We start from the raw sequence: 14,483 nt of genomic DNA on the forward strand, positions 1-14,483 counted from the left end.
TCTTTGACTCAGATGTTATAAAATGTCAATTCAGTGATGCTTTCCTTTTTTCTGAAGCGTTAAACTTGGACTATGTAAAGAACAGGATGTCTTTCTCTCTTTTTAGTGCATTGGAAATGTGTGAAACTTAACGCAAGATAATGCTTAAACCGAAACCTCTGTCCACCCCACCCCTACTTCCTGAAGCTCTCCTTCCTTATAAAATTAAGGGCTATCCAATGTGCTGAAGACTAGAGAAATATTGGAGCCTACAAAAGGAAGCTTTTTCTTAGTTTATCTCAAGCTATTAAGTCGTTTTTCAGTCAAAAGAAGAGGCTTAGATTTCAGTTTATTTTTTTAGGATCTCTGCCTTTTCATGAAGAATTTTATTTAGGGTGAGTTCTTTTTCACAGAGCAGGAATCTCTGAAAGCCTTCTAGTTAATTGAATGCATGGTAAGGAGTCTAGCAATCTTTACATTAGTCCTCTGTAACAGAAGACTTGGTCTTTCTTACAGATGGAGAATCGAGAATTCTCCATGAATCTCATACCTGTTGTACATATTTATTGAACTCTTATTTCCAAGGTCACTGGAGGTGAACCAGAGAGTGCATTCTTGGATGGAGCTGAGGTCCTGTGGGTTGGGGGTGCAACTCTCTTACTGGGCAGTGGTTCTTGAAATATAAAGAAACTTAAGTAGGTGCTGCTGTTTATTAGGAGAAAACTTGGAAACAAGAAGCTGATAGTAAAATCTGATAAGTAAACATGAGATCTTATGCATCTGTTCTTCCCCGACACCTGTTGTCTAGGTAATGAGACTGCCAAATTCCAGGCATTACAGGTATTATACATTGTGCATTTTTAGTCTTTTATTTCTCAGGTGCTTCACAAGTTGTAATATTATATAGTTCTCTTTGAATCTGAGTCGAGCATTTCCAGAGAGTCAGAAATCTTGTATATAAAAAAACATTCTACAACAACAGTAGACAATCTTAGCCTTTATCTGGGCAAATATTATTTATCTTTAGCCATGAAAATCCAACAAGTTGGAATTGAATCTTGACAAAGACATTTGAATGTTAACACTTTAAATCATGGGCTTTCTCCATGTCCTTTCTGTTACTGTTGGGGGGAAAAAACGAAGTCATTTGACTCCTAAACACATGAGATCCATATGTTTTAATGTCAGAATGGGATTTTCTGTTCTTTTGCAACTTTGTCTGTTCGTATCTTTTAAATGCTTTTCTGTCCTCCAGTTAGTTGAAAATTAATCACTGCATAGAAACAGCAAAACGGATAGGATATATGTGCTATAAAGTGCCAAGGTTTATAAAAGCCAAAAATTAAGGAAGAGTTTTTAAGGCTAACTAAGGCCAAGAATGTCTCTGTGTATTTCAAAGTTCTGTGCTCTTAAGGAAAAAAATGATAAAGCACATAATTATCGGAGAGGATATTTTCTTTCCAGGAAAAGAAATGAAATGGAAGTTTTTGTTATTTATCTAAGTAGAGTTGCCTTGATTGGAAGGCACTTCATTGATTTATCTTCATGGGAGACTGGACGCAGTGGTAAAGCATCTCACTAAACTACCATCCTCTAGCGTTTCAGAATAAATGTCGCAATAAAGAACAACGTAATTTGGAAGAAATCAAACCCCCTTGCATTCCAAACTTGTCCTCAGATATCAGAAGGGCTGGGAGTGGCTGAGCTTAGATTCTGAGTAATGCCCAATCCGGCCCTATAAGTCTGGGGATGTTCAGTATATGAGGGCACTACCCAGTTAATCTAGCGGCATCCAAATGGGCTCCCACAGCCACTCTTAAAAGAGTTTGGGCCACACCCAGACTAAGAACGCTCGTGGCTAGATTAGTGAATAGTTCAGTTTATTAAAGAAATACCATGATTACGGATTCACAAATAGCTTGCTGCCCAATTCATCTAGCAATGTCTCTATGGGCTCCCATAACCACTCTTAAAGAGTTCGAGCTGTGCCCAGGCTAAGAGTGCTCATGGCTGGATTAACGAATAGTGCAGTTTATTAAAGCAACAGATTACTGGTTCTTTTGAATTGCTGGTGATAAATACACTGTGTGCAAAGCATATGAGCTTAACGAAGAACATGAATAATATGTCTGACTACAAATGCATTAAGTTATAAACAGCTCAGAAATTTCTGCGTTTCCTTGGGAAGCACTCAGTATAACCAAATATGTGAATTTACCCAGTAGGCATCCCTATGGGGGGGGGGGAGGGGGGAAGAAGCTCAGCCTGTTTACTGATCCCGGAAATCAGAGATGCTCCTTGTCTGATATTTTCCCTGACATCCCCCCTCTCCTAAGCCATTTGTATACTATTTCTTATTTTTCGGGTGGAACTTGAGTGACTCTATCATATATACCTTTGTTTATGGTTGCTCACCTCTCTTTTAAAGAAATAGGCTAAAAAGTAAAGAGCACAGGCTCAGTGAGGAGTGGTCACTCCTTGAAGACAGGTAGTGTTTGGGGTAGAAATGTGTTCTGGTATTACAGTGAACATGTAATGAGCATAGTTCACCAAAGGATGGCACTCTGTCAAGAGATGGCAGAGATGGCAGACTGTTAGCCCGAGGGAGCAAATATGCATCTTAACAGTTCTGTAGTACCATCAAGTTTTTGTCTGTCACAGAACCTGGCCATGGCGTCTTCACTCTGCTCCACCCTCCATTACATTCCTCTTAGAGTCAGCACATTGAGCTCCCTGATATTGCCAACACCTAAGGTTGCCTAGGGAACTTCTATGGAATGGATGCCATCCAGACTAGCTGCACTCTGCTTTTGTACTCTGGTGAACAGTGCCATACCTTAATTTCCAAGTCACTTATAGCAATCATCTCACAATAACAAAGCAAGTTACATGCTGAAACTAGTCACAGATATTCAATCGTAGTCAAGGATCAAGGGTAGGGCAAATGTTTGTGTTCTAGCTTGAGCTGGAGAATTCATGAATTTGAGATATGCAAGAAATCTGTCTCACGTGGCACAAGTGATAGGAAATTATGTGAAAACTATGGTGGCACAGAACTACAGAGCAGAAGTTGTCTGTGAAAGGAAAAGGAAGGATTATTAAAGTTATGGGAATTATAAGTAAGAGTATTTGGAGTTGAGGTTACATAAACAAATAACATTTTGAGGGAATTATGCAGTTGCACATCTTTGAATGGCCTCATTTTGTGCTTGATAGCACACGAGATTCTGGAACCATGGCAGAGTATACTCTTTGGCAGAGAATGAATGCTATAATCAGAAGCTAAGTAGAGAACAAGGATCTGTCACTTTGGATGGGCAATAATTGCTTTTGAGTGCTGGTTACTCTTGTTTATTTTGTTTTTTTTCTGACTCAGATCCTGTTCCTATGCACACGTGAACTTCCAGTTGTCAGCTGTTTTAGCTGATAGGGTCCCAAACACAATTTCCTTGTCTTTTCTTTACAACTACACCTCAGTCTGCATTGATTCAGCTGAACTCATAATTTTGTTTTGTAGGGAAGCTGTCAGTTCTTATCCCTCTTTTGTTTTGGAAGGACTTCTCAACAGCAGAGAGCTTGTGCAGGCTCAGGGGAAGAGGCAGAGGCTGACTGCGGCCACCTACATGATTTCTGTTATGACTGTGATTCATACAATGGGAATGTACTCAGTACTCAAAAGAATTTTGGCCGTGTGTCATTTTTTAATTCAAGTTGCTGCTTATTTATATATTACGATGTGTTCCTGGATGCAGCTTGTATTGTCTCTCTTAATAAGGGGTATAAAAATTAGTGCTGTATGTTAAATAAGGTGCTAGCAAGAGTGTGCACATAAGTGTACTGTTCCTATTGCATCTTACTACTTTGTTGCATTTCAGACTGACTTAAAGGAGTCTTTTGACTTTTTATCAGTTAATTTTTTTAAATTTTATTTTCATTTTTTGAGTGAGGTCTTTAAGATCCCAGACTCTAATGAGCCTCTCCATTCCCCTTAGGTTAGTTGTTACTTGGTCATAAAGCCTCCCTGCCTCATCCTTACAGATGTTACAGATAATGGCAGCTAAAAAACTGTTAGTATAGCTTAACTTGCTTTACAGGTTATGTCATACCTATGATACAGAACTACAATAAAATTTCCAGTAGAAACTCATTCAGTTGTATCATTGACTTTAACGTTTATCGCAGAATTGTCAGATATATTCAAGTCATTAGCATTTGTTTATGCAAAAACCTGAGAGTACTTTGAAACCATTTGTGGTTTATTGTGTGAGGGCTTTGTTAGGATTGATGAATATTCAAGTATTAAGACACTTTAGTTTTCTCATAATCACATTAACTTATTTTTATTTTTCTGTTCTGTTGAGATGGGAAACTGAAGATGAGTATAAAAGGAGAATAACATGTTAAAAAAAAGACAAAGTGATTTAGAACCTGTGGTAACTAGAATGTAAGTTCAGTGAGTGATTTAATTTGTTTTACCTGGTTACCAACATCTTTAATATCAAAGTGCTGTTAAGTCAATCTATTTCTAATCTGCTGAGTTTGGGAGGTTTGGTTGTGTGTGTTTCATCTCTGCTAATTTCCTTAATCATCCTCCTTTCCTGCAAATGCAGAGCATGTGTTCTTGCTGCTTTGTCTTAGCTTTTTGGGCTATTGTCTCCTTGCAGCAGCACCAGTTGTGACGTGGAATGCAAGCTAATAACGCTCAGCAGCGCTTTCTGACTGGTGCTGGCTAATATGAGTAGTTAGCAACGAGTAAGAATTTGGTGCTGCTGTCCAACACAGAGTGTTTGAGTAGATAAATGTAGAATCAATGACAGTGAATTTCATAGCTGATAGCTTTCCATTTTCAGGAGCATAACCGTGCTTGTATTCTTTGTGTGTTGTCAGCTGCTGTACTTGGTACCTATTGAGAGAAAGGCACACAAAGGCCTGAAATGAAAGTTCTATAGAAGTTCTTCGTAAACTTGGTATTTGAAAGAGAAGTTTCTGTGCTAAAAATCTTGAATTATGTTTGATTGTGGATTTATGATGACATATACCTAATACTAGAAAGTTTCTCAGTTGCAGCATGTATTATAAGACAGATAGAGAACTTACAGCATTTTAAGATAAAAAAATGTTTACAGGTGCAGAATGCAATTGAATGCTTTAAAATTGCTTTACTGATCATATCGTTTCTATTTGCCCTCATAGACCTGTTACAACATTCCAGATTCCAAATTTATAAACAAATCAGATGGTATCTAAGTGAAATACCTATAGTCTCATAGACTGTTATGTTTCCCGTAAGTATTTTGCATATGGAAATAAATTATCCACAGAATTATTCCTGCTTCAGTTTTTGTGTGGTTAATCTGACATGTTGCATGCTCCGCACTCCCTGGCAGTAGAGTTATTTAGTAGAAATGTCTGTTTTGAAAGTAGAGTTCCACATTACTTTTGTTACAATTCTCAGTATAATTACTGCGTCCGAGTACTTAGACCTGAAACTGAGCAGTGTTTTTTTTTAAAGTGAGTATTTGTTTGAAAAGCTTGATTTAGTTTGAATTCTTGAGAAAAGTATTTGTCTGGAATTAGAAGTATGATTCAGTTTTCTGGAATGGCAACCATTTGCCATAACCTTGAAATTCTTTTTTCCTTTTGCAAGTCCTACTTTTTCTATGCCAAACTTTCAGTTTTTATCGCAATACAGATGATGGTTTTAAAGTGCAAGTAACAGCCCTGTTGTCTGTTCTGCTCTCTAGCTATTTTTCTTATTTAGTCTTTCAGTGAGAACCAGGATCTTCAGGCTGTCCTCTTCTTTGTTTTCCCTTTCTTTCTTGTATCCTTCAGAAAATATTCTTTTTCAAAATGAAATGCTGTTATACACATTGTGGCCTACCACAATCCTGGGGGGGGGTATGGTACATCTCTGGCAAGGATTAATTTTTTTTTTTTTTTTTTAATATGAAGAGTGGAAGGAAACAGTGTGGCAAGTCGCACCATTATTAACTTACTTACAGCTCATTAACAACTGAAAATGTGGTTTGTAATGACTTTAAGATTGTAAGATTAAGATTTGGCAATATTCCTTATCAAGATACCTTTCTGAGCTAATTCTTCGAAGGAAAAGGTCTAGTGAAATGCTATTTCCAAGCAATAGGTTAGTTGTAATATATATTAACTCCCGTGAGTGTGTGATTAAAATACAAATTAAAAAATCCATTCATGTGTACCATAGGAGTTTGGCAGACTTAAGCAAGCTTTGATCTTCAAGCAGAAACTTTCCAGAAATTTGAACATCATCTCTGCAACATTCTGGGCTTTGTTCATGTTCTGGACTAGGAAATCGAGAAACTTTTGTGTGCTCTTAACTGTTGGGTGTAGGGGATTTAGAGAACGAAGCTGTCAACGTGTAAGAGGCACATGAGCCAGAACAGTGAAAAGTATGTACAAGGATCCTGCAGAATGAGATGAAAGGTTAATTGCCAGCAAAAGGAGTTTGAATAGGTTGAGGTGTGGAAGAAACAGATGGATAGGTGGAGCAGGAGTTGGTTGGGGATTAGGAAGATGGAGAATGGAATCTGGAGGGGAAGATAACTGAAGAGAAGATCAGATAAGGAGCGATCTGTTGTGTTTTTAATGCTCTATTTTTAGTAATCCCTTGTTTTTGTCAATGAGTTGCCTAATGGGGTTACTGTAATAGCTGAGAGATGAGAAGAATGAAATAGATGGCATCTTGGAAGAAGTCTGTAATGATTTATTTTCAAGTTTATTTGAAGATTCTTTCTTTTATTTTAGACCTCAGAAATGGTTGGTAATCCACAAACTTGTCTGAGTTTCCAAATTACCTGTTGCATTAATAGAAGTTACTGTCTTCAGCAGCAAACCTTATCTTGAATGTGATCCTTTGGCAGAATGTCTGTTCTATTTAGGGTTTTTCCTTTAACCTGTGCTCAAATGTGGATTTTGTTGGCAGATCTCTGTAAGTCTCCAAAGAAAGATGTTAACAAGTGTCAGAATTTGTTCTGCATGGATTTTCCTTCACTTGCTTGAAGGGTTGTTCTGTACTGCCTGATGAGAACTCCTCCAACCAAGAGCTTCCAGACATGCTTTGCTTGGAAACTGAGAGGGCATACTTTTCAGGGGTTCCCAGAAAACTTGAAAAAGAGGAGGAAAATGCACACTTCATGGGAGTGTCTGTGTACTTGTTTGCCTTACCCGGCCAAGCCTCCGATGTTAGAGTTGAACTTGAAAGCTTTTTCAGCAAGGATTGCTTTCTGGTTTTTAAACTCAGATTGCAGACTAAATTAGAAAGATTAAATAATGCTTAAAGCAAAATTCTAAATTGCAGGTGGCTAGAGGCTTTTTTTTTTTTTTCCCCACCACCTGTCCTGTAGTCCAGATGCTGAACCTAGAGACTCATGCTGTTAGTCATCAGCTGTGTGGGATGCTTCTTCCAGTATATCTTGGTTAGAGGAATGATGATCCAGACTTATTTTTAATTTTGGAAACATTCTTTCCTTCTTGGTTGTACTCAGTTCTCTATAGATGACGTACTCAGGATGATGAAAATTCTCTTGAGGTCCTTTCCACGTAAGAGGTGAAATAAGAGGGGAAAAAAACCTTTGGTGTTACTATTGATTCTGCTATACTAGTGGTAATTTAGAAGACTTCATTTTACTTCTACCCCTGCCTTTTTTGTTTCACTGGTATTAGGAAATGTGTGCACGCCCAAGAAATATGGTTGGAAGCTGATTGAATGATGCATTTTCATGTTGGTTTAGTCAGATTCTTTCTGTCTTTTTTCTTTTATTACAGAAAAGATGAGTATACCACCTCAATCTGTGCATAAAGACAATGGGAAAACTGTTGAGAATGTGGAGGAGCACAGCTATAAACAAGGGAAAAAAATTCGTGACGCCCTAAGGACAACAGAACGAGATCACAAGAAAAATGTGCAGTGCTCATTTATGTTAGACTCTGTTGGTGGGTCCCTGCCAAAAAAAACAATTCCAGATGTTGATCTCAATAAGCCTTACCTCAGCCTTGGCTGTAGCAATGCTAAGCTTCCAGTCTCTGTGCCCATGCCGATCTCCAGAACTGCACGCCAGACTTCTAGGACTGATTGCCCAGCAGACCGCTTAAAATTCTTTGAAACCTTGCGGCTTTTGTTAAAACTTACCTCAGTCTCAAAAAAAAAGGACAGGGAGCAAAGAGGACAGGAAAGCACCTCTTCCGTCTGGCTGAACCGATCCAATGAACTGATCTGGCTGGAGCTGCAAGCTTGGCATGCTGGCCGGAGCATTAATGACCAAGACCTCTATCTCTATGCAGCCCGTCAAGCTATCCCTGATATTATCAATGAAATCCTTACGTTCAAAGTGAACTATGGAAGCTTCTCCTATGTAAAAAATGGAGCCAGTCTCAATGGTACGCCAGGAGAAGGAGTTTGCAAAGCTACACATGGAACTAGTGCTTTGGGTTACTCAAGTTACCACGAACACCTCCATCGCCAGCGGATCTCGTTTGAGCAAGTAAAGCGAATAATGGAGCTGCTAGAGTATATAGAAGCACTTTATCCATCTCTGCAGGCTCTTCAAAAGGACTATGAAAAATATGCTGCAAAGGACTTCCAAGACAGGGTGCAGGCACTCTGTCTGTGGTTGAACATTACGAAAGACTTAAATCAAAAATTAAGGATTATGGGGACTGTTTTGGGTATTAAAAATCTCTCTGACATTGGCTGGCCAGTGTTTGAAATTCCTTCTCCTCGACCGTCTAAGGACGATGATCCAGAGGATGAAGATAGGGAAACTGACGTAAAGGAATCCTCAGGAACATGCTCGGAGGAGAGTGATGGCGAAGAACAAATCTCTGAGGAGAATGTTGAGGAACTTAGACAAGCCATCCAGAACAGTTTTACTAATCAGCCAAATTTTGACTTTCAGGACCATTTTTCAAGGAAGCTTGATAGGCTTGAATCTGGGGATGACTCTGCCTCTTGGATTATTCCAGAATGCAGTGCTGAGGCAGGCTGCAGCAAACACTGTTTGACTTCTATTTACAGGCCGTTTGTAGACAAAGCACTGAAGCAAATGGGGTTGAGGAAGCTAATTTTAAGACTGCACAAGCTAATGCATGGCTCATTGCAAAGGGCTCGTATGGCATTGGTAAGGAGTGATTGCCCACTGGAGGTAGGTTGTTATTGTGTAAATGGGGGCCTCCATCTACAGTTTTGTTTTTAACTGAAACTGGAGGAATTAGAGCCATACAGAAGTAGTGATTGCTTTTCTGGTTTTAGAAGATAATGTATATTATGATTAAAAGCCCTATTCTACTTCTGTTGAAACAAATCTGTTATTTGACCTGAATTGGAACGTGTGAAGCTCATAAAATTTCCTAACAGCCAAAGCTGCGAGTCAGAACAAGGTAGCTATGGAAGTGATACTTTTTACTTCTCTTCAGTCTCGACTGTCTCTCCGCGAGACATCCTTTATCAAAACATAATTACTGTTTGGTTTTTTTTTTTAATTACCTAAATGAATGAAACACTGTGGTGGTGCATTATGCGTAACGCCATACTGGATAAGTAAATGGACTCTTCAAATTTACCAAAGCAAGTCATGTTAGCATACTGCCTTTTTCAACTACCTCTTTTATTTTTTATTTTTTTTCTTTGTATGATGCTACACTCTTAATAAAGAATAATTGAGTGTTAATAAAATTATGAGATAAGCAGTAAATGAAAGTTAATAGCCTAGGTTTAATATGGTAACTTGTGGCAAAATGCAGTTTCTTAAACTGTTATCTAACTTCTGGGCAATTCTGTGTTAGGAACAACTAGTAATTCGGATTTTTTGCCCTCCTTGATGATGTGGAAAAGTCTGGGGTCTAACAAGGTATTCTGGATTAAGGTTTTCTTAGTTAACATTCCCATTCTAATATGGATATTGTATGTGGTGTGAAACACATCACTGATCTCTAAGTGTAACTGTCACATTTGCAAAAGAAACAGGGATCTGTAACTTTCTTGGAGGTTATTTTTGAGGATAACTGAATTTATAAATATAAAGTGACTGGATTTTGAAAATGTTTTTATTTATGCTTTTGCTGATTACAGTAAAAAACAGAGCTATTCAATTTTTGTTCTCTAATGGGTTTCAACTCTATGAGCACTTTAGGAAGTTTTGCATTAAAACAGATTGGCACTTTTGGAGAGTTAATGTCCATAAGCAGAACTTGAAGGTGCCTGCTACAGTAACCAAAATAAAACCCTTGTAATACTTAGATGGAAAGTTTAGCTTAACGTGTAGGCTGAACTATCTTTAAAAAAGAAAGGGAATAAAATATAATTTGGAGGGATTGAGAATTATTTTGAGCATATTTTTGAAATTGCTAAGTATCTTAAATATCTTGACTGGAGTGCTCTTAAAGCAAGTTAATGAAACACCAGTAACTGGAGTCTTTATTGAAGAGTCACAGAAATAAACCACTTAGTAATTTAACAATGGTTGATTTATGTAAGATGTAAGGATGATCTTTTTTTCCTCTCCTTTTCTATTTTAATGACTTTGAGCATTCACTTTCTGTAAGTATTCCATTTTCTTTGGAGTATTGTCCTCATTTAAGAAATGATATCGTGACTGAAGTTGAACGTTACTAAGTCATAAACTTTCCTGCTCCAAAGTTAAATGAAGGCAATGAAAAAGAGAAAATGGTGCTTGTCAGAAGTGTGGTACCTACTGTCAAAAAGGTGATGCCACACTGAAGTAGAAGAGAGGTTTCTCATAGTTTTGAATTGGTCTTTGCAACTGGCAGTATTTTGAAAGTAGAAATTAGTAGATTAATGGTAATTTCATCTTAAATATACACAAATGCTTATTTATAACCCATATTTATAGCACCCATAACGCAGATGGATGTTTTTAGACGTTTTAAGGTACAAGTTTCTTTCATCATAGTTACACTTTAAACTTTTTTGGTTTCTAATTTTGTGCAGGATCTTAATAAATGGCTTGGGTTTTTTGTTTTCTCTTTTTTGTTTGTTTTAAAGAAGTGTAGACTCTTGAGAGAAGCTGATATTGGACCTGTTGAAGATTAAGATTAGATTAAGCTAAACAACAGAAGGCTAAATGTCCTAATGTCATGTGTTGATGTCCTAATGCTAGCAAATGAAACAGCACATTTATTCAGTTTTGTTTCATTACTTTTATTCATATCTTAGTTCTTTAATATTTTTATAAAAGCTAGATTTTTCCAACACTACGCTTGCATCACTATGAGGATTGTATTTCTGAAATATTTTATAATTCTGTAGAGGTGAAGCATCTTCATGATTTATTATTAATGAAAGCCTCTTGTATAAAGGCCTTTAGCACTTGTGCTATTCTGCAGAAGCTGGATTTATGCGAAAGATCTTTAATACCAAAAAGACATTAATATACCTCTTAAGCAGCTGATCAACTAGCGATTAGACTTCAGCTAAGCTAGATGTAGAGGAAATCCCACTCATGCACGTTTGCTGTCTGCATAATGAGCTAGTGGTTTATAAACCACATGAGAATCTGCAGCTCATAACGTTTTGTTCTAACATTAGACTGTAATAAATATGCTATCCCATCCCTTTGCCAATTGAGAGACTAAATTAAATTGAAAAAATACACTAAAAAACAGACTTTGTGCCTGTAATGCTGTGTGGCTCTTCCGAGAAAGCAGAGCTTATGCAGGCATAAATGTAAAAAATGTATGAACATAAAATAAGAAACTCAAAAAAAAATTTCTCCTAGATAAGGGGCTTAGAAATGAATTAAATTTTTTAATCCTTGTAGGCCACATTGTAAGATTATAATCTTATTTCCCATGTTTTCCTTTCCTTTGAAGTGATGTTCAATTTAACATTGAAAAAAAACATAGAAAATGCTAATTATATTTAATATACCAATAAAAGATATTCATACACAGCAGCTATGAAATAAGAATTGGAATAAAATGGACTCAATCTTATACAGATCTTATATTGTGTACTATGTGTTGTTATTAGTAAGATCTGCATACGTGTTGAGATATGCATTTTCTTCCTAGATTAAAACCCACTGCGACTACATGTGCAGTTTTTCATAGAGTATTATCAAAAGACCTGTAGTGTAGATATCTAGAGTGTACAGTTCAGATTTTTTCAATTATTATCACTAATAAGAAATGTCATTTCATTTAAATGAAAAGTAAGCTTAATAATGGGAAAAAAACAGCTTGATCTCTTTTTTTACTTTCCTCTTTAAATTTCATTTTCAATTTCTTATCTCTACCAAAATTCAGAGCATATTATTTTATAAGTTTTGTTCAGCTTAGCTAGTGACTGTTTTATGAAAATTGCATTACTTTATAATGTGTAGTTTTAGATAAGACAGTTGGAAAATAAAAATTGTAGATGTTCTGTGCATTTGAAAAGGAACGATGTTACTTGCCTGACCTAAACAAGTGCAAACTTGTTTCCTAATTTGTAGTCATTAGTGTAAAGCTTTTTTATTTCTTATTATTTTTAATGTATTGTGAAAATTTCAAGTGCTGTACCTTATGAGGATTTAAGTATATATATTCCTATATTATATTAGGCTTAATTGCTGTGTTTGTGATAACCTCAAATATCAGTTTCCTCCTCTGTAGTGATTTTGGATGCTTAATCAGTGATTTGATTATTTTCAATCAATAACATAAAGTAAAAAATTGTGTTCTTCACTCCCAAGGGTACATTAGTGTTAACCTCAGTATGGTGATCCTCAAATTAAACAAAATAAAAAATAGTGTTAGCTGTAAAAATAACAAGATGACGAAAAAACCACCTAAACAAAAAATGAAAACGGAATTGAAACTTCAGTGGTTGATTTGCCAATTAATTAATAGGCAGCTGTAGTAGAACCTTACCTTTTAAAAATAGTCTTTTTTGTATGCTGCTTTGATTAGACCCTAAATCTTAAAGAGTTTGGGGATCCTTTTTATGATACCTATTTCTTGTTACAGTTTTCAGAATGTCCAGATCCCATGTTGTGTTCAGATTATGTGCAGTTATTAAATTCCCCACCTTGCTGTGAGCAAAAATGCAGCACTGTATCATGGGAAGAGCTGAAATCCATGGATTTGCCATCTTTTGAACCTGCATTCTTGGTCCTTTGCCGAGTCCTGCTCAATGTTATCCATGAATGTCTCAAGCTAAGGTTGGAACAAAGGCCTGCTGGGGAACCATCTCTTTTGAGTATTAAACAGGTTTGCTTCAAGTGTTTTTAATTTTTTTCTATTTGAAATTACTTTGTTTCTTTCATCTATTTAAAGAGGATTTGTTTAAGTACATAATTGTGTAATAATTTCTGTAAATTGTCTTTATTTCGTGTGGAGATGTGGTTTTTGCATGGTAAACAACTGGTTATGTATACCTCTCTGATCTAGACATCCAGGAATCAAAATTGGTGATTAAAGAATTATCAGCCAGCGAAGGTAAATAGTGTTTGTTCCATTTGCATTACAAGCTATGTAATCTTGTCCAGCACACTTATTTGTACGTGGGTTTTCTAGGCAGAGTGACCAGCTTTATGGGAACAGATTTAAGGCTTTGTATATTTGTTATACATTTCATTTGATCCTTTTTTCCTTGTGCATGAAAGACCTCTACCAATATTGTATGGATTCACAGTGTAAGCTGACTAAAAACAAAAACTAAATGGGGAAAAAATGCTCTTACTGTGCAGTATTTTTTATGTAAGTGTCTGATCTTTTTAAGTGTACTTACCCCACATTGTGAGTCCTGTCACAGGTTGAGAATTTTCCATGAGGATTTCTCTGCTAGTTATCTCATACAAGAAAGGCTGTTCAGATAGTATCAGTGTATCTTGGACTGGGCTTTGAGAAATGTTGATCTAAACTCATGTCCCTGCTCTCCGGTGAATATAACCAGAATTTGGCTATGTCAGGTGGTCTTTCAGGGTAAACATTTAAATACACTCTCTGACTGAGTATGATTTCACGTTCTAGTTATTCAGAACTCAGAAATCAATTGCCAGGGCACCTTATAGTCCCAGCCACATAAATTTCTGGCAACTCTTTTAGTGAGGGACTTGCAATTTCAATCTCAATAGTCATATTTATAGAATAGTATAATGTATTATAAAGTGCAACATCCTTCTTTCCCAGAGACATTATATTCTTTTGCCCTTATGTTATATTTATGAAACTTGAGTTGTGCGAAAATGCCTATTTCTTCCTGGAAAACAAAATAGTTTTGTTACAAACTGTTTTGATTGCATTTACTGTCTCACTAATTACATCAAAAAATCAATTTAACTGAGCAAATGCTTACTATCCCACACAATATTCAGTAGTTCAAGATGATTCTCACCTGTCTTGAGTTTGTCCTGAGAAGTGGATTTACTGTCATAAAAGCTTTCTCCTTATGAAATGCAGCAAAGAAATTAGATCAGTACACCTGAAAACTTTTATTTCCAGATTATAGGATACTGTATTAGAAGAGTGCA

General features: G+C 36.5%; 1 protein-coding gene across 3 annotated transcripts in view; it reads left to right on the forward strand.

The window, feature by feature from the left end:
• MAP3K4 (mitogen-activated protein kinase kinase kinase 4) overlaps positions 1–14,483 on the forward strand; it is a 68,880-nt gene that overhangs the window by 16,344 nt on the left and 38,053 nt on the right. For all 3 annotated transcript variants that reach the window (XM_042822141.1, XM_042822328.1, XM_042822231.1), the window contains exons 3-4: positions 7,780–9,155; positions 12,979–13,221. In XM_042822141.1, coding sequence (XP_042678075.1) covers positions 7,780–9,155; positions 12,979–13,221 — 1,619 coding nt within the window. The remainder of the gene's footprint in view (positions 1–7,779; positions 9,156–12,978; positions 13,222–14,483) is intronic.

This window comes from Centrocercus urophasianus, unplaced genomic scaffold (assembly GCF_019232065.1).
Source record: "Centrocercus urophasianus isolate 14NV4802_14NV808 unplaced genomic scaffold, USGS_Curo_1.0 seq_10, whole genome shotgun sequence".
Lineage (NCBI taxonomy): Eukaryota > Metazoa > Chordata > Aves > Galliformes > Phasianidae > Centrocercus > Centrocercus urophasianus.